The sequence below is a fragment of the Mya arenaria genome, chromosome 13, assembly GCF_026914265.1.
Source record: "Mya arenaria isolate MELC-2E11 chromosome 13, ASM2691426v1".
Classification (NCBI taxonomy): domain Eukaryota; kingdom Metazoa; phylum Mollusca; class Bivalvia; order Myida; family Myidae; genus Mya; species Mya arenaria.
Window position 1 is genome coordinate 26828583 of NC_069134.1, and position 20301 is coordinate 26848883.

Consider the following 20301-nt stretch of genomic DNA (forward strand, 5'->3'; position numbering starts at 1 on the left):
AGATGTCAACAAATAGTCACAAGCATTTCCTTGTATAACTAAGCTACTAGTTTAATTATATCCGTCATTGGAATGCATTTACTTGAATTAAGTACAGTTGTGTTTTATACCATAACTTAAAAATAGTTCATTTGAAATGTATGAATAGTTACTCAGAATTTCGAATTTCTTCTTCCACTGCACGTGAACATGACTGCTCGGCAACTGCCTCAATGCTCTTGCCGATTTCTCACTCCCTGTTCTTGAGTGTCGCCTTATTTACAAGGGAAAGGTTCATGTAGGCAATAATATTATTCATTTGTTGTTCCCCTACGCCAGCGTTGATCATGGCTGAAAGAATTGAAGCCTTTCAATAAAAAATATACAACCTATTTGAGGTTAATTAGGGATTTTTGAGGGGTAACATTCATTGAGATTATATTAATATTTATGCATACTGAAAACTGCAGCAAACTATTACTTAGCTTTATTTTTGTAAGTTTCAAAAGAAAAACTTACCTGCAGCTAACTTTGTATTTACATCTAAGCATCGAGTTCCGGTTTTGTGATCACTAGCCTTGTGTCGTTTTCCAGTCGGCACTATGTTGTCAGCCAGACATGACATGCATTTTATATGAAGAATACTCCCAAGACCGTATTTAGTTTCTGATGTAATGTTAGTAAGCGACAACTGTTCCGCGCACTTGCACCTTTTTTTAAGCCGTCTATCAAAAACTTAAACTCAACGACTCGTCTTCCTTTCAAGTGACACTCGCCTTTCTTACGAATCTATACAAGGTTCTGCATCCTTTTCTTGATGTTTTCTTTAGTAAACTTTCCATTTTTCTTGCGAATATTCATGTCTTCTGCTTCGTTGCATCGGTCTTCTGCATTTGTATTTTATATGACGCTGTTTCCGGTTTTATTGAGCACATGCACGGTTTCGACAAAACGCGCACTTTCTAACACAAATTGCACGTATCGGACTCTTGATCAGGAGGTCCCGGGTTTGATCCCCACTCGGAGCATCGTTTGACGATAATACTGTTAATCATCCAGGAATGTTAAATGGTTATGATTTCATGTATATGATATATCTTAAAAAAGTTATGTAACATGTTTATGTATAGGTGATCGTCGCAAATTATAATACATCTTACCTTTACCAATACGCATGCACGTGAATGTGCATAATCTCAATCGTTCATGCAACCGATAGATTTATCAATCATAAATGCAAATCCATCAAAAACACATTTTGTTATAGAAAATTATGGAAGGGTATTAACGCAAAAATTACATCTTGCTTTCTTACGTTACATCGTGCTTTCTGACTTGTACATCTCGGATTCTTACTTTTACATTTTGCATTATGACATGCACACAATGCATTCTGGCTTGCACATCTTGCATTATGATTTGCACATTTTGCTTTAAATTGCATGAATCGTTCGTTATATGACTATCTTCAAATTTGTCTACGTTAAAGTTATATGTTTGATGCTAAAATCAGTTCAGTTTAATTATAATGATCTTAAACTGTCTACATTTAATGTGTACAAAAATAGGAAACCTATGTTAATCGATTATACATGTATAAATAATACATGGAAGCACGCACTTTGTCAAATACAAAAAGGCAGGTTGCAAACTACACTCTTTTTTACGACAGAGGGCGCAAGTTCGGAAACATGTACGGAACCATACGGAAATTACCAAAAATATACGAGTATCCGGAATATCGATCACAATAGTTATGTCCCTTATTTGCAATTTAGCCATAATCTTATTTGTTACGGTTGATGTCATATGGTTGATTTTTTTATCATCTGATCATTTGTTATAAATAAACAACATCTGCTATTCATATACACCAAAAGGCAGTTGCAGATTTATTCTTTTTAGGTAAGTGATAAAGAATTGTCAGTGTTGGATTAAAGGCGACAGGCGTCTGATGTACATGATCGTGTACATTGCCGTCTCGCCTAACACACATAGTGGCTTGATGACAGGAGTTCATATTAGTCCATCTAGCCATAATAAATAAGTTCAACTAGCCAAAATTATATTTTCAGCATACTTCAACATGTATATCATCAATATAATGCATTGCCATAAACTTTAACAGTGATAAAATGATATTTGACAAAATTAAAAAGTACACTATACTGTAAGTATAATGAAGTGAGGAATGCTCGCCCAGCGAAAATGTAAACAAAGACCAATTCTCTTTCAAAATTATAACTTCCTTGTAAGCTATTAGCAAAATACCTGGCTCCTAGATGCAGTGGCCCTAAATGTACATGATAACACCAGTATCCTTGTCGAGAAAAACAGTCAACGACGAAAATCCTTCAGATAGCGAATTATCACAAATACTCGCCATACATTTTCTGTCAAAACGACGTCGAACCCCGCTTGCCTTCATCGATTAGCGAAAGCGACCAAAGGACAGGAACCACATATATACATGTAAATCAAGAAACACACAACACTTTTACATAGTCTATCGGTGCCTTACCTGGGGTCAAATAATCAATCCGTCATATACTTTGCATTTTCTCAAATTAGAACACTGTTTATATTATGAATATTAGGTTATGAAGAAGTTATAATTTTGAACAAGAATTGGTCTTTGTTTATGGCAATGCATTATATTGATGATATACAAATGTACATGTTGAAGTATGTTTAAAATATAATTTTGGCTAGTTGAACTTATTTATTATGGCTAGATGGACTAATATGAACTCCTGTCATCAAGCCACTGTGCTAACACAGTAACAGTTTTACGAGACGTTAGACAGTTAAAGGTAAACGTATTCTGTTTTTAATATGCCACTAGTGGTTTAAAGATGGCATCCAACCCCTCTGCCAACATAATATTTCATAATTAAAGTAGTTCTTAGGAAGGAGCGCACGCTGTTCCCCTATGTGTCACCCTCTGTAATTGCAAATCCTGTATGCCTATGTGGCGGATCAAGGAAACATTGAAATAAAAAGTAACTAAGCCGATTTCAGGGCAGGTGCACACTGGTTGCATTTTGCGCTTAGATTTCCCATTTTGTTGAATTTCACATGCTAAAATTAGGCTAGGCTTCTTTCCAAAATTTGTTGAAAAAGCCCTGTATCATATAAATGTGCAGAGCTCTCTTGTTTTCGTCTTGTTCAGTGTAATATCCTTATTATTTAAATGTGTTCAAGATTGGTAATGTTTTCTTGTCTTTAGGAAATAGTGGCTGTCCAAAGATTTTTATGTATAAAAATCGTACATCATGTATAAAAATCCTCCATGTTTGCTGTTATGTATGTACATACTGAACAACTACAGTAATGTTTTTTTATCAGGAAAATGAGTAACCAGTTAAGGGCTTCAGAGCTTTTGCGGCAGGCAGCAAATCTTTTGGTTTCGGAAAATTCATCAACTACTTGTTCTGAATCACAATCAACTCCATCAGTGACAACAGCAACATCTATTGGTTCGACTACATCCAACAGAAACCACTCTGCAGAGCTTCGTGCTGCCACTAGGGCACTGTTTGCCCCTTACAACAGAGGGACCCGCAGGCGAGGAAATGCAACAGGGCCACCAGTAACATATTGGACTCATAGATTTTGTCTATTGTCAAAATGTTTGCAGGTAAATTAAAAAATATTGTAAATAGATATATATATAAACATATTGACAGCCAATGTATATGATATGTATACAGATTATTTGTATGTCTTATACACTTGGATATAGCCATACTCTTTACCACACATCACATTTGATGTATGGTTCAATGTTTAACTTCTGTGTCTGTTTTTCTGCAAAGAATGTATGAAGTGCCATATAATTTGTGTCGCTCACCAGTTATCAATGGAGTTATGAAGAAATAATTTATACTTTATCCATGATGTTCAATAAAACAAGTTATTTAAGTTGCCAAAGAGTTTATGCTCATCTAAGTCACAAATGAGATAATGCTGCATGATTCATCCATACTCAAGGCTCACACTGTGAATTTATTACTATTTTAATGTGTTTCCCTTTTTTAATGGACACTACAAAAACAACAACAAATAAACATTGAACAGTTCTCTTTTGTACTCCTGATTTCCTGTTTTATGTTATTGGTGTGAAAATGATTTCTCCTGTATGGAAATATTTGTAGCGTACATGTACAATGTATCGTCATATTTTGACAACATTTGAATAAGAAAGTAAGTCAGAAAAGCAAAAATAACCTGCAAAAGAAGAAATTTAAGAAAAATTCACAAAAAGTCTTTTTCATATTTTTAAAGGATACAGTTCCTTCACGGGAAGAAAAAGCCCTGCTGTTTCAGGCAGGTGTTGGTGAGAAGAAATTGACCATCATCAAAACATACAATGCAGATTTGTTTAAACAAAAGCTAGAGGAGGCATTTCCACCCATTATCAATTGTGGTGGATTTGAATTACTAAGAACTTGTGGGAACTCCAAATACACGTTGCAGCCATCGCCAATTCCCCCAGGAGGGTATACCACAAAATATCTTTGTGATGAAAGTTCTCTAGGACAGGCAGTTTGCTACATCAGGCCAATACAGAAAGACCTTGATATAAATCTATGCTCCTCACAGGTATAATTGAAATAAGGATATTGATTTCTTTGATTGCCTCTTATAAGGTTTAGCTTTTGTTTTATTTCAGTTATTTCTAGATACTGTATCACAGTAAGATAATACTCATGTGCTCAAAGCTCCGAACTTTAGAAATGTTTATTGTGTCACTATTTTTGGTTTAAACAGCTCAAAGTAGCATTGCATTTTTATAAACACCATAGTCTTCGTTTTTACTCAGCATCCTATATGGAAATTATTATCATCTTTTAAAGCAGAGAGTCTAAGTGACATGTATGTAATTTTTCAAATCTGCATAAATTTATTAGCACTATTTAGGAAAGAATAATTATCGAAGTTGCATAGTAAGTGTATGCATGTATAAATGTATTAAGAATTTTGAAACAGGTTGATACTGATGATCAAACAACAGAGATGTGTTTGAGGTGTGGCAAAAGTATTCCTCTTCAACGTCTTCGCCTCCATATTGATGCTTGTGGGACTGATGAGGTACCTCACTAGTAATTACTCGTATCTATCAAAAGTTAGATTTTGATTAAAGACCAACCCATTCCATGCTACAGAATTCATATCATTCCATCCATTTTAATGAACTCTTCATATTTCATATAAACTTAAGGTCTAGGCATTTGTTGATAACAAGGAATCTTTAAGATTTTATTGGGTGGTACATGTGTAGGTAGAGAACTAGTTGGAGTGAGCTTAAATCTTTATTTTAAGGGGGGAAACTTACTTTGTGCTTAACTCTTACCATTGGTAAAAGCAATTATTGACCATTCAATTTACAAAATTAAATATGCAATAGCAAAGGTCTGTATATTTTGTATGTGGATATGACATCATGTTTGCATAAAGAAAACTGAGCCAGAGTTTGTATATATGTTTCTGCTGTATATTCAAAAAAGACAAACTTTTCAATTCATGCAAGTGAGATTAATTACCATAATATGTTGTTATCATTTAAATGTGTGCAAATTGTAAACTTCAGGTAGATGCACCCAGTGCAAAGATGAGCCAGGGACAGATTCCAGTCTGCAAATTTGCATGTGTAATTATTTTGTTTGTTTATTTACAAGTTACACATTGCCAATAATTATTAAAGTTTGAAAACTCCTTCTCAGCAGTAGGAAAGAAATTGTTAAGATCTAAAAAAAAATCAGTTATGAATCTGAAAACAAATTTTATAAAATAGTTGAAATGTTTTAAAGCCAAATTAATTTTTGAAGGATATTCAATTTAAATATTGATCAGCAAATTTATCTTATTATATGGCTTGGTTTGTGTAATATACAACTTTGTATTATAATCCAATATGAATTGATTTCTTTATATCTGATAAGAGAGTTTTTTTATTGAAAGGCTAATAAATATTTCAATTGTTACCACACTTTCATTTTATCAATACCTCAAACTACTCCTCATACAAATATGCTATTATTCAGTTGTTTTTTCACATTCTGTGATAGACCTAGTTTAGCTAAAATTACAGTTGTGTTATTTAAAGGCAATGGATACATGCAAACCATCAGAACAGTAATTTTCTTTTTTAAGTTTATGAGTTACAAGTTTTATAAGTGTTCTGCCAAGATTGAAAATATAATAATTGAATAATTCATTATAGTATGTAATTCAAATTTGTCTCATCATGTACACAAGAAAAGGACCTTTGTTGCACTCCCAGAACATACCAAAATAACAAACATTCAAAGGGGATTGTACAAGATAAAGAGGTAATCAACCTTGTTGCCAGGTTAAAGGTCAAAAAGCTTCATTGAACTCTGTCAAATTCCACTCTATAATTATTTACAGTGATACTAAAAAATATTAAAGTATTTTTTTTGTCAAACATCTTGAACATCACATAGCAAGGGCATCTGTGCCTGTGACACGTTTCTTTTTATTAATGAATCTGAATAATATCATGTTTGAGTCTTTGAAAAATTATTTCAGTGTCTTGAAATGTTGGCAGAACACACAATTTATCAGTTACTGTTTGTGGCTTTTTAAGAATATATTGAAGAATATATTGTCTGCATATCTTGCACCCCCTTCCCCCAGACTTCCTGTTCATTCAGCTGTTGCATGTTTTTCTGTTGCACCAAATAGTATCAGTGTAAAGTAATGAAGAACATTTCCAAACATATAGGTTTTGCAGTTTTTTTCAAGTATTTCATGTGGATGTCATTTCCACTTAAAATCAAGTTCTGGTTAAAATCTGCACAATGTCATTTTTATACACCCATAAAACGGTTTATGACATAAAGCGGTATATTGGTGTACAGCAATGAGTTTGTGGTTTGGTCAGTCTACTTGTTCTGTGGAATTTCCATACAATAACTACTTAATAGGTCAGCAGCTTATGATGTTTTCCTTCATTTAATATATCAAATTAAATAATTACTGACAAAGTTTTTATTTCAAAAAAACTTTGCTACATGTATATACCATTAAATTCATTGTAATGTAATATGAAATCATTAAAATCTACTAAACCAAAAAAACAACATACCTAGGTTAAATGATTTCAGTATTGAATGACAATTCACTAATATTCTTTATATGTAGCAGTACAGAGCTGTGTCCTATATGCCATGATGAGTTCCCTGTCAGCACCATAGAAGAGCATGCTGCAAGTTGTTGTGAGAACCAGCTGTCTAATCCCACCCTTGCTAGGTAAGTGTTTTTGGTAGCCCAAATAATGTTATCACTCAATTTTAGTTCATTGGCTGGATGATTTGGTATTCATGGTTGTTTGTTAAAATGAAATTGTAACAATTTATTCAAAAGACATAATTAAACATATGACAAATTATATACAGTCAGCATAATATAATACATTGATAAAACGCAGAAACCAATACATGTAAAAAGCTGTGAATACATGTAAAAAGCTGTGGTCAAGTCCATTTATAAGCATAACGTTACCGTCTGTAGATTTAATAAGGTGACAATAACTGTTTTTGTCGAACCTGCTTGTGGTAAGCTCGACATAGCTTTGACAATGGCGGCTCCGTGTATGTGCATGTGTGCTTCTGTCTGAACTGGGGTGTATCTTGACCATGCATTATAAAATTGTTAAACATATCCAGAGTATGTTATATCTGTATATCATTACATGGAATAAAAAAGTGAAAATCAGGCCAAAATTATTTGTTTGTTGTATCCAAAGTTTTATTATAACCGGAGTTATTATTTTAGGAGTTTACTTTATACTACCAAAAATGCTGTCATCCAGTTTAGGACCTTGTATAGCTTTGTTTTACATCTACAATTTGTTCCCTGTCTTGAGTATTTATAAGAAATATTTGTTTTTAAGGACTCTTGATGCAGAATTAGATGCCATAGCAGCAAAGTTTGGAGACAGTAATGAAAACTGGCTAATCAATGTTGTGAGGAGAAATTTCTTTAAAACAACATTTGAAGAACTATCGGATGCTTTGACAATTGACTGGGAAAAACCTATAAAAAATCACTTTATAGGAGAAGAAGGCTTAGATGCAGGTGGCTTAACCAGGGAGTTTTTCAGCTTGTTGTTTAGGAACAATGACCTTTTTGAAAATGGATCATTCAGATTAGATTCAGGCCTGCTTGAAAAGAAGACCTATGAAACAATGGGAAGAGCTACTGCACGTGCCATCCTCGCAGGACACCCAGGCCCAAAATGTTTTAATCCATTGCTGGCCAGGTTCATTTGTACTGGTGAAGAACCAGATCTAGCAGATATACCAGATGAATATGTTGGAAGGCCTGATGTGTTAGCAGCCATACAAGAGGTATGTTTAGACTTTCGTTAACGAATTGAAGTTTACTTTACCTCCGTTCAAAGTAATTTTTCTCTGTAAATACAACATAAAAGACACAGCCCATTGTTATATTTGAAAAAATATATGCAAGTTTTTTCCTTACAACTTTTAAAATCATTTCAGATACCAACTTCAAACTTCATACATATTGTATGATTTATGGTCCTTTGTAACCTATCTGAACTTGGAAAGATTTAAAAGGAATTGAATGAAACTTAAATTACCAATATAGTAATGACAATATGGCCTAATTAATGTACAAGAACCACAACTCTATTACCTGTTGTCACGAAATAGCCTCCCTTGATTTGAAAGAAAATGCTAAAGCATGTTATACTGAATAAAATGTTTTGGATGAAGTTTCATTCATCATTATGATAATGACAGTGGAATTATATAAAAACCATAACACTGTGACCAGTGCTATCAATTAGTCTCCAGTGTAAACATGTACAAATTGTAAGAAACTTTATGATATATTTGAATCAAACATATACATGTATGTTGATCATCTCCCTTTGCTCAATCTTCTTATACCGTTTGGTTAGTGTATTTAACAACTTTGTATATAGTCTAAAACAAATTAAAATATGACTCCCTCTCTCAAAAGGGTATAATCCCCATTTATGATTGGTAATTATTTTGCAGATCTCAACAGACAGTACGGGATCTGGAGACCTTGTTCAAAGACATGGTGATCTGCTGGAGCAGGCGGGCTTTAGAAAAGTTTTGTCATCATCAACTACCAGTGAAGCTGTACATGCTCTGAAACGGCACTTCACCTTTTATCATGTGATTGGACCACTTCTTCAATTCAGACAAGGCATGGGTTTACTTAATGTTTGAAAATACTTGTTTGAAATCAATATTTTTAGTCAATGCATTTCTCCATCTTGATTGCATACATGTTTTAAAGGATCGGACAATATCAATGTTTAATTTGAAAAAGATAGGTTGTCAGCAGTTTGAATAACTTCGGTACCAGTTATGTCTGCAAAGTTTAAGGGCTCATTTACGATGTATTAGAAAATTAAACGCTGTGACAATTAAAGGTACTATTAAAGTTCTGAAGCCATTTATTTAAGAATTTAAATAGATTTTAAAGAAAAATGTTAAACATGGTTTTAATACTGGGAAGCTGGTTGTGTTTGGAATGAGTTAGGAGCCTTGTCTCAGAAATTTGATACTATGGAAACTTCATATAGGGAATTTAACTGGCAAGAATGTGAATATGTATTTAGTATTTGCATTTAGTAATTATATTCTAAATTGGAAAGTGAAAAAGATTGTCACAGTTTCCTATATTTTTGTTTTAATGTATACAGTGGCCTTGAAAATCAATGTTTTTTTTGGGGGGAGGGTTTAAAGAAAAGAATCAAGCCATTGTGATCATTTCTTGTCAATGTCATGCAAAAGGTTGGACATTATAAACTAAAGAACGTCCAATATTTGAATGGAGTAAGGTATATATGTCACAAGACTCAATGGTATGGATGATTGTATTCAGTATTGATACCGAGTACTTTTGAAAAAAACAACTCTGTATTGTGTTGTAAATACATGAATATGATTTCAAATGATTTCAGTAAGGAAACAATTTGTTATTAGTATTTTTAAAGTTTCAAACATGCAGGTCAAGTATATAGTGAGACACATAGTATGCACACATTGCCAGTGTCATTTTGCACATATATAGCAAGGAACATCACTCTCATATAAAACATTATTGAGATGTGCACCCGTTTTATTTAAAGATTAATATGAAATAAGATTTGTCAAAATTAAACCTTTTTTAAAACTTCTAAAGCATACATTTCACTGGATGTTGATATGTATTCACCATAACCGAATGTGATCTTTTTTCTCCTTTACTTCAAATCAAGCAGATGGAAGCAAATTGGTATACATTTTAATTTCAGGTAACGTCTAAAGACATTGAAAAGTATAATTTTTTATATGTTCCTAAATCATTCTTTGCAGGTTTGAAACTTCTTGGTGTTCAAACTGCCATCCAGGGACATGCTGAGGAGAGTATAAAGTTCTTTACCACATCTCCAGTTAGTGCGTCGGATGTACAAAGTTTCTTCAAACCGACTTACACACCAGATAGCGAATTGAAGCCAAGGGAAGAAATGATCATGTATAACTTTGGGAAATTCTTAAAGAAAGCGGAACGTATGTACTTAAAAAAATTAATATGTTATTCATGTCTGCATGTGAGCATCTTTATATGCACTTCAAATTTAACAGAACCCCCAGGGCTGTCCCTAATTTTTAGGGCCAGTATAAGGTCCCATTCACCTAGCCAAGGAATGTACCTATTTCCCCAAATTTGGTCAAAATTCCCCTCCATTATCCCAAAATGTTTAACCTTTGAAAAAATGATTACAAGTCAAATGGCAAAAAAATCATTGATTATTGACACTTTGTTGTGTAATGTTTTTGGATTCATGAATTTAATTTACATCAATTGCATTAAATAGAGTAAATTTGTTTGTTTCAGTTAAAGATGTTCGATATATTTCACCAAGTCAGCAATTATTAATTATTTATTAATTTAAGTCTGCAAAAATGTTCCAAACTGTTATTCTTTCTGCACCTGTGAGGATATACATCTCTTCCCTGATTCTAAAATAAATAGAAGAAAAAAACCAACCTTATTTCCTTCCAACTGCATAACAAAAATTGAGTTGGGCCACTGCATTTTTTTTAACAATCGCCTCACATACAAATTGATCTTTTGAGTATTGATGAGACAACAATAGGACAAGCCAATCTTTGAACTAGCATTATAGTCTGTCATTGGTACTTTTTTCTTGATAAAACCTAAATATTACTGGTGAACTGGTCATTGTATGTATGTTGGGAAAATGGTAAGGATATGATTATCTAACCTTACCTACCATCTATTTTTTAACAATATGGGCAATATACTCCATTCAGGTAGAAATTATTATTCTGTTCAAGCCCGTGTTTCGTTTTTCAGGCGGAACACTGTCCACACCATGGATTGATATTTACGATGGAGTTGAGACACAGGTGGTGATTAACACTGGACATGTTCTTCAGGCTCTCATAGGATGTGAAACACTTCCACGAAATATAGAATGTGGATTGGTTGAATTTAGCCACACATCGAATAATTTAACAACTGTCAACACATGTGCACCTTCAATTATGTTCTCACAGACTGCTCGTATTCAGGAGTACGAGACTTTTGAAAAGCACTTTTTGAGCCTTATTGTTGATGCTGTTGGTTTTGGAATTGCGTAATGTTGTATGACCAAAGTAAAGAGATCTTTAAAGAATAGAACAAAGTTCATTTGCTAGCCATGTTTTTACCATACTATGTCATTTTGCCAAAGATGGCTAGATTTGAACAGATTTTGTAAAAATGTTCCTTATATTACCACCCCAAGATTGCTCAAATGATTTGGGTTAAAAAAAACAACAGTCTTCATTGGGATGGCCCCATTTTTATGCTTTTTAAAGGAGGGCAGCATATAGTCGCCGCTTTGTACCTTTGCATGTCTGTCTGCCCGTCTGTCATACCCTTTTCGAGTAAATAACTTCGAAACTAGGTATGGGATTAAAATGAAACTTGATAAATAGGTAGATGACAATGTGAGTAAGTGCACTGCACAAGAATCATGCAAATTCATAAAGTTGGTGCTTGTTGAGGCCATATCTTGATATGTACTAAAGGGATTCAAATGAAACTTGGTATAGATGGCAATGACAGGAAGTGCAGTGCACAAGAATATTAATTTTGCCCAGCATATATATTTATTTATCCCTTTAACAATTGCTGTTCTTTTATTTCATTGCTTGAAATATACTTTAAAATTAAATTCTCAAACCTGCCAATATTTTTGCATGTTATTATTTTTTTTCAACTTGTGTATAATGCTGCTACAACAATTCATCTGATACCCAGTGCATTGTATTACAATGTGTGCCGTATCATAGAACAGTTTGGGAGGCATCCGTCGCTTTTAGCGATACTCTTGTTTATTATATGTTAACTGTAGAAATTATTTCCATGTAGACTGGACCACATCTTTTATACATTCGAAGATGCTTTACCTAGCTGAGAAATAATCAAGAAATAGATTGCAATGATCTATCTATAGCATTATTTTGAATATGTGGCAAATTGTTTATTGTGAGTGCCTCAGTTTTCTAGAGACAGTTGTTGTTAAGATGATGTTTTCTCTTGTATCTATACCAAGTTGTAATCAAAGACCTTTCATGGCATATTTTAAAAACAAATCAATCATCAATATGGCACATGTAGAACTGCCATTTTATAAATTATACATTTAGAACAAAAACTGATTTTTCAAATTACCACTGAGAGGTCAATATTTTACCATATGGACTGTAATTTGTGTGACAGCCATGAATTTTCACTAATAAAGACATCATTTTTGGACTTCACCTATGACCTTTAAGTAAGGTTAATACAATAAAATTGAGGTTTTCTTTTTTGCCTAATCCCTTTGTAAACATATTTTAAGAATTATTCTAGAATGAATAAGGCTAACAGAGTATTTTTCTGCTCTCATGGAGCAATATGAAACAGTTCTTTCAGATTGCATTGTTCTATGATATATTAAATCTTGTATTTCACAAAAACAATATTTGTATAAATACATCCTTATCCTGTATTTATATGTTATTACAATCTATGTTTACTTGAACAATGATGCAACTAAATGATATCATGGGTCATGTAATACAGAACTGTTATGCACAATATACATTTTATACATAATGCAGAAAACAAATCTTATCCGAGACATTATGGATATTGATTAGGCTTCTCTCAGCCGTGCTCTTGTTCATGAAACATCATTGTCAGCAAGTGCACTACACAATTTACTTTTAATATAAAAAAACAACACATACATGTACTTATTGTTTTTATAACTACATACAAAACATTGCATATAGCCCTCCTTCACTGACAAGGCACATAATTCAAGTGATAAACATTTGTATCCATTATCTAATGAAACAGTTTCACTTTCGCCACAGATGTGGCTGTATTTAAGCATATCTTGTTGTTTGTAATCACCAAGATGATACTGCTTGATCTGATATACGTGGCTTTTGACAAGGCACAACTTAACATATATGATATTTAAAAACTCATCATGTTCGTAATAAATCTTAAACCATGTAAAGTGTTTCTTTGTGTTATGCTGTACTTTTATATAAAAAAAGGCTATTCCGATTTAATTGTCACAGCTGTGATGTTGTTGTGCAAAATGGTTAACAAAAAAAGTTAGGACATGGCTATTATGCTTAGCTATTGAGCTGACACCCTGGCCTTACCCAAGTCTAAAGTGGAAAGTGCCTAGATAAGTTGGATAAAGTCAGACAAAAGTTATTTAACTTGGTCAATTTTAAATGTGAGGAAAACATAACATTTGACAATCCAATCGCAAGTTTTTTCTGCTTTGTTTGAAATTTAAATTAAACACAAATGACAGTGAGAGGTTAGTGAGACTTGCATTCAAAACACCATTCAAATATGGTTAATTATTTCCATTCATTGCACAACATGCCAAACAATCCGTCCAATTTACAGCTCTTATTGTTTACATTGACTAAAAGTAATCAATGTTACCATAGAAAAATATCGTATATGAAATATAAGACCACTGGCCTGTTAAACAGTAAAAATAAAACAAAAGCTGGACAACCCATAGTGCATGCAATATCGCAATATCATACAATCAATCATCACTATACTGTCCACATGAATTTGTACTGTAGTGATATCTTATTCATTTATGTATACCAAGAATGCAAGACTTCCAACTTAAGAGTACTTGTTTTCGTAGTTAATACAAATGTCCCTTTGTTTTTGCAAAACTTGTGTGAGCTATCTGTTATTTTTATGAAAACCAATCAAATGGATTCAAAGAGAGAACATACATCCATGTACGTTTGTACTTCGAATGGTGTGTCAACAGGCTGTTAAGTATTGCATTTATCTCAGCCTCAGGATAGTTCACTTCCGGCACTTGTAACAGTTGTGGTACAACTATACTTTCTTCATCATCATTGCAAACAGATTCAGGAATACCAAAGTCCATGCCATAAACCTCTGATTCCTGAAAAATATACAACCACCTTCGGTGTATTAGAGGTGGAACTAGAGTGATCATTGATATGAACATCTATGATACTGCTTTGACAGTGTATAAGGGGTGTTAAAAACTTCCAATATTGGAGACAGTACGACTCGTATATGCCAAAACGAGTATACATGCAAACTTTTAAAATGATAATAAGCTCAAACACTAATGGTTTATCAAGAAAAAGAACTGTCACAGGATCAAGACACCAATTATGCTCAACACTTGAAAAATGCATTGATTTCTTGACATTGAAGAAACAATAACATTTTCAAGCTCTGTCTGTATTTAAAAAAGTAACGCTTTGTCTTAGAAATGAATGCATGATGCAATGTGTGCCTGTAATTTTTTTTATAAAAAATAAAGGGCCATAATTTCCATTAAATGCATATACATTTCAATGTAATAAATCAAGTGGTTACTGAGATATGGACTTTAATATAGTTGCACTCTAAACTTGAACCAGAATTTTAAGTCGAAAAGTAAAGGGCCATAATTTGCATTAAATGCAAGATAGAATTATCTTACTTGATTAATTTAGTTAGTGTAATGGTTGAGACACCTTGCATAATGTTTAAATGTAATAAATCAATTGGTTACTAGGATATGGACTTTAAAGAAGTGTCACTCAAAACTTTAACCAGTTTCTAAATTAAAAAAATAAAGGGCCATAATTTGCATTACTCATTTTTGGTTTAGCATAGAAACTGTAAAACCACATTACAGCACTTGTGATCATGTAGAATATTGGCGATTAGGTAATCAAATGCACATTAAAAGAAGTGATTCACTAATCTGTGTTTTAATAGGAATGAAGAAGCTTGAGCTTGACAGGCTTTAAATGCATGAAAGAGTTATCTTACTTGCTTTTTTAGTTGGTGTGATAGTTGGGAAGCCTTGAATAAAGTTTAAATGCAATACATCAAGTACTTGGTACACAATAGTGTAATTTGTACTTGCATGCAAAACCTTAACCAAAGTATGATGCAGACACCAACACCAGTATAGCTCTCCTTATTCTGCGAATAGATGAGCTAAAATTTAATAAATTAGTACCTAGCTATAGTTACCTCAGCAGTAAGCTGAATCTTTGGGTCCAAGAATTGTCCCATAATCCACATTTGCATCGGTGTTTTATTGTGTTCTGTCCGTAGTGGTCGATTGGAAACAGCATGTACAAAACGGTCCACTGAACTTTGAATCCTCTTCAGAAAGACAAGGTGAAGAGAAAGGAGGTTGACCTCGTTGTCAACATCAAGAATTCCATCCTGTTCCATTGTACGGAATAGCTCATAGTAGGTGCAGGTGCATCCCTGCCACAGTTCCCGCCAGAACCGCTCAATTCTGAAATCAAAACATATGTAGTTAACCTTCGACAAGAACTTGATAATTAACAATGGCTGACATTGATTAATTGATTAATTTAATCTTTTTCTTTCAAATAAAATTTGGGATATATCATAAATCACTATATAAATGTCCTACTATACACGATTTTGGCAAGTACAGTCTTAAACTTCCATAAAATGTAGCGTGCATGTGTTCTATTGCTAACCACAAAAACATGGGTTTATTCCCTTAAAAGAGTACTTTCTTATGTCCTTTCTTAATAGATGCTAGTACTGTGTTTCCCAAGAAATGGAATTGGGAGAGACTGACCTTAAATTTTAACTGTCTTCACAAATTACATTTTAAACATAATCAAATGCCAAAAGTAAATATATGGATGAAACATCATGGTATGGTCAAATTCATAATAATCATAAGGCGTACAAAATATATGTTTCTTTCCAGTTTCCCGACCTACCTTATTTTTTTGCCTGGACCCTAAACCTTTTATTGCCTTGAGAAATATTTTTTATCATTTGGTTGATTTTTTTCTTTTAAAAGTTAAGAAAGAAGTGTTTTTGGTCTAAACAATTCCAGTGTTGCTCATGCTGATTGTATAGATGTTCATAAGCATATAAGTTGAAGTTTTGGGTAACAGAAAAATCTCAAAAATCAATTTGCCTTATAAAAAGAAAAAGATTAAAAAATTACTACCCACCTACCCTTTTCTTTTTGGGCATGAAACCAGAAACAAACATACATTTTTTTTCGCCTAATGAAAAATGTCTACATAGTGACTCATTTGAGTCTTCGGACCATTTGTATAGTAAATTGGCTCAAAAGATTGTATGATATTACAACTACAATGTAAAAAGTATTAAATGGTGAACATTACTTCTAAAACTCAAACTAATTAAAAGAGGAATATTATTACAAACTGTTGATTATGTACACTTCTGCCAGTAATATGGCTTCTTTTCTCAACACCATGATTCTGAAGCATAAATTCAGCTATTCTGATGTTTTCCATGCCTTTATCTGTCCTGACACATTCTGGTATGCCATACTGCTGAACACCTATTTGAAAGGAAGTGAAAGCTGTAGCAGCAGTGTTGTCAGCAGCTACTTGTAGGTAGACAGGAAGTCTTGAATAGCCATCAATGCCACCATGAAAGATGAATCTCCATCTGAAATAAAACAAATCACATGCGATGATAATATTAATTCATTTTAACTTAAATTTCATACAATGGTACTTATATCAGACAGGCATGTTAAAAAAACTAATGTTATGAATAAAAATATATGCATGTATGACCGAGTAACTCAGTTTGATTGATAGTTGTCATGAGGTTAAGTGTAATATAAAATATGCAGTGAAAAAGATGTATGACCTGGATAATTATTGGCACTTCGTAACTACTACACTACTGTATACTTATCTAAAATACTTTGTTTGATAAGAATTGAAATGTATGGATTACAGTTCATACAAAATAACTAAGTAAACTATTTATAGTAACCTTATCAATTTATGGTTAGAGTCCACATGCCATAATGCCATTGGTGCTCGCACAGAGTATGACCGTCTCCTGATCGTGTATGTCCTGCAGAGAACATTGCGAAGCATAACGCCAAGTGGATCAACTTCTCTCATTATTCTGCGAATGCGTGATTCCGTTATTCGAATGCCTACTGACATCAAATGTCCTTTAACTGACTTGTATCCAATGGAAGGAAATTGGGTCACTTTCTGCTGAACTACTGCCACCAGTTCTTCATCACTTATGGAAGAGTATGACTGCCTTATTGAAAGCCCATAGTCTTCCATTCTGTTGCTGACTGTTCTTGTACTGACTGACAGCATATCCGACATTTGCTTTAATGTAAATCCTTTTTCAATAAAATATAAAAGTGTCTCCTCAGGAATGTTATAAGAAGGTCGGCCTTTTGCAGAAGTATACAATAAATTTGGTTTCTTCTGACAGACAGACTCTTCTGATTCAGCACTCATAAGGATATCAAAGGCTTCATTAACTTTATCAAAACTCATATTTACATCTACATGATAGGACAACTGAGTTAGTAATGTCCTTACTGAGTCTATTTCATATTCTATGTTTTCAGTCCGGAAATTGCCAACATTATTAGCGACCTGGATGATTCTGTCTCTAATAGCAGATTTTATATGCGAAAGTTCCGTCTGCTCATGGTTTTCCCTACAACAGAAACAAAACACCAATGACAAAATATAAGGTTAATCAAATGAATTGTTTGTCATAGAAGATATTAATAAACATTTTTTTCTACATTCTTAGTGGTGTTTGTATTGCAAATACTATTGCCTTAAGGTATAAAACTTTTTTGTTTTAAATGAATAAGATCTGTTATACATTTCCAATATCATGAAGGCTACAACTAAAGAAAACTACTAAAAAGGCATCTTCAGCCCAACATGCAATATTCATTTTATAACCATTTCTTGGGACCATTTTTGTACATTTTGTTTTTATGTACTCATCAATAAATATTATGAAATCATTTGTCTTAAAGCTGCACTCTCACAGATTGACAGTTTTGACAATTTATTTTATTTTTTTCTCAGAATCAGCTGATTTTGGCAGCAGTTCCTTCAATTCAGTTTTAAGCTGACACTGTGAACAAGAACCTGGGGCCGTATTCATAAAGCATCTTAGTGAATAATTTCAACTTAGTGAAAAATGACATTTTTTGACAAGTTGAATTTAAAAAAATCTAACACTGTGTGTACAAATTTAGTTTGAAAATAGGCAAGAAAATGTCCTAATTAATTAAAACACATTAAAAAATGTTGTGGATGGTCACAGGTATTGAAAATAAGCCATGTCAAAAATTAGGAACTTTTCAAGAGGATGAAATATTTTACTAAGAAGTTTTTTTATGGCCCAAACACTTTGAACAACTGTTCTATTTTTATAATTATTTTGTTGATAAAAAAAATAATTCTAAAATCATTGATTTGGAAATTTGCAACTTGTCATTGTCAGCTGGAAATATAATTTGACCCACAGAGTTTTAGTAATAAATACAAAAATTGGTTAAATCGTTTTGTTTATATATTTACCTTATTTCCTCCATAGTGGAAATGGAAATTTTAAAACAAAGGGACGTAACTTGGTAAACTGAATCCGAACCGCAAATACGGACTTTACCGAGAATATAACTGTAGCGCCACCTGTTAGCATAATTTGGGTGTCACATATTATTACACCAGATGTCGCGTCGTATTATGCTTGCTGCATTCGGCTTTCGGCTATGCGTCATTCTACCTTATGACATTCGTCATTCAAGCTGAGTAAATAGACCTAAATACAAACAGTTGCAGGTTAAGTTATTGAATTAAAATACCAGATCAACAAATGAATAATAATTGATCGTTAAATAACGATATCAACATACAATTAAGCAAGACGCACACAGCAGAAAGCATAATGTGCATGTAAGAAAGCAACATGTAAAAGTCAGAATGCAAGATGTACAAGACAGAATGCAAGATGCACAAGTTAGAAAGCACGATGTAACGTAAGAAAGCAAGATGTAATTTTTGCGTTAATACCCTTCCATAGAAAATCATATTCCCGTTGCATTTGCTTAATGCTATTTTAACATTTCTTTCTTGGTTATTGGACGGCATACCGTTCTTTTCTGCATTCAATTTTCAAAATATCACAATTTCACGCCAGCATTACAACTACGTACATCAAAACAACGTTGACGTCAGTTGCGTTAAAGCAAGTGTTTCTGAACGCATTGTTTTAAACTGGTTGCTTAATTAGCCCGAAAACATATATTTTATTACATAACACGAAAGGCTAAAAATCAGGCTATAAAATGATAGAACAAAATATAGGAAGTGCCGTGAATTTAAGGAAGTTATTTTCACTTCAAGGCCAGTCGTTGAACGTAAATATACGTGCAGAATTATCTAATGACACTAAGCTTATCTTCTGCACATTAAATAATTGGCACATTTGTTGAAAATGCATATTGTATTGGTTCTATAACTGTAGTAAGGCATCTTTACAGCAATTTCCATAAATTTATAATTACAAACGGCTGTTCAGTAACGCCAAACGTATCAAAAATGTAAAAAAGGGTTATCGTGTAAGATAGCGTCTTTTTGCACTAACCGACAGCGCCGACATAAGTCATTTAAGCAGAAATGAGGAAAACATGCCTGACACATCATTCTGGCCACTTTTCAAAGTATTTGAAAGATATTTTATTTTGAACGTCAATTTTGACGGAGCAACGTATCCCACCACCTTAAAACATTCAGGTTTATCTTTTAGCGCAATAAATTCACTAAATGGTTGTCTTCAGCCGATATCATGTGAACCAAGCTGGTATGAATTCGTTTCCTCCTGCTATTTGGCCATATAAACGAGTATGGGTAC

At 33.2% G+C, this 20301-nt stretch overlaps 2 protein-coding genes across 8 annotated transcripts; one reads left to right on the plus strand and one right to left on the minus strand.

Moving 5' to 3' along the window:
• The first annotated feature begins 1776 nt into the window (after positions 1-1776).
• On the plus strand, positions 1777-13659 carry LOC128213961 (uncharacterized). 7 transcript variants are annotated; one of them, XM_052920098.1, is made up of 10 exons: positions 1777-1884; positions 3328-3619; positions 4267-4584; positions 4972-5073; positions 5573-5632; positions 7150-7257; positions 7901-8357; positions 9036-9210; positions 10368-10562; positions 11374-13659. In XM_052920098.1, the coding sequence occupies exons 7-10, from the start codon at positions 8196-8198 to the stop codon at positions 11658-11660; spliced, it is 819 nt and encodes a 272-aa protein (XP_052776058.1). In that variant the 5' UTR covers positions 1777-1884; positions 3328-3619; positions 4267-4584; positions 4972-5073; positions 5573-5632; positions 7150-7257; positions 7901-8195; the 3' UTR covers positions 11661-13659. The 7 variants fall into 7 exon arrangements, with proteins under 7 accessions (XP_052776058.1, XP_052776061.1, XP_052776060.1 ...); XM_052920101.1 differs by having other exon boundaries at positions 7153-7257; XM_052920099.1 differs by lacking the exon at positions 1777-1884 and adding an exon at positions 2962-2981.
• On the minus strand, positions 13300-19031 carry LOC128213957 (uncharacterized). The gene is made up of 5 exons (XM_052920093.1): positions 18969-19031; positions 17389-18084; positions 16804-17052; positions 15607-15880; positions 13300-14512 (listed from the first exon to the last, which is right to left on the minus strand). Exons 1-5 carry the CDS (start codon positions 18980-18982, stop codon positions 14294-14296), a joined length of 1452 nt encoding a protein of 483 aa, XP_052776053.1. The 5' UTR covers positions 18983-19031; the 3' UTR covers positions 13300-14293.
• Positions 19032-20301: the final 1270 nt, after the last annotated feature.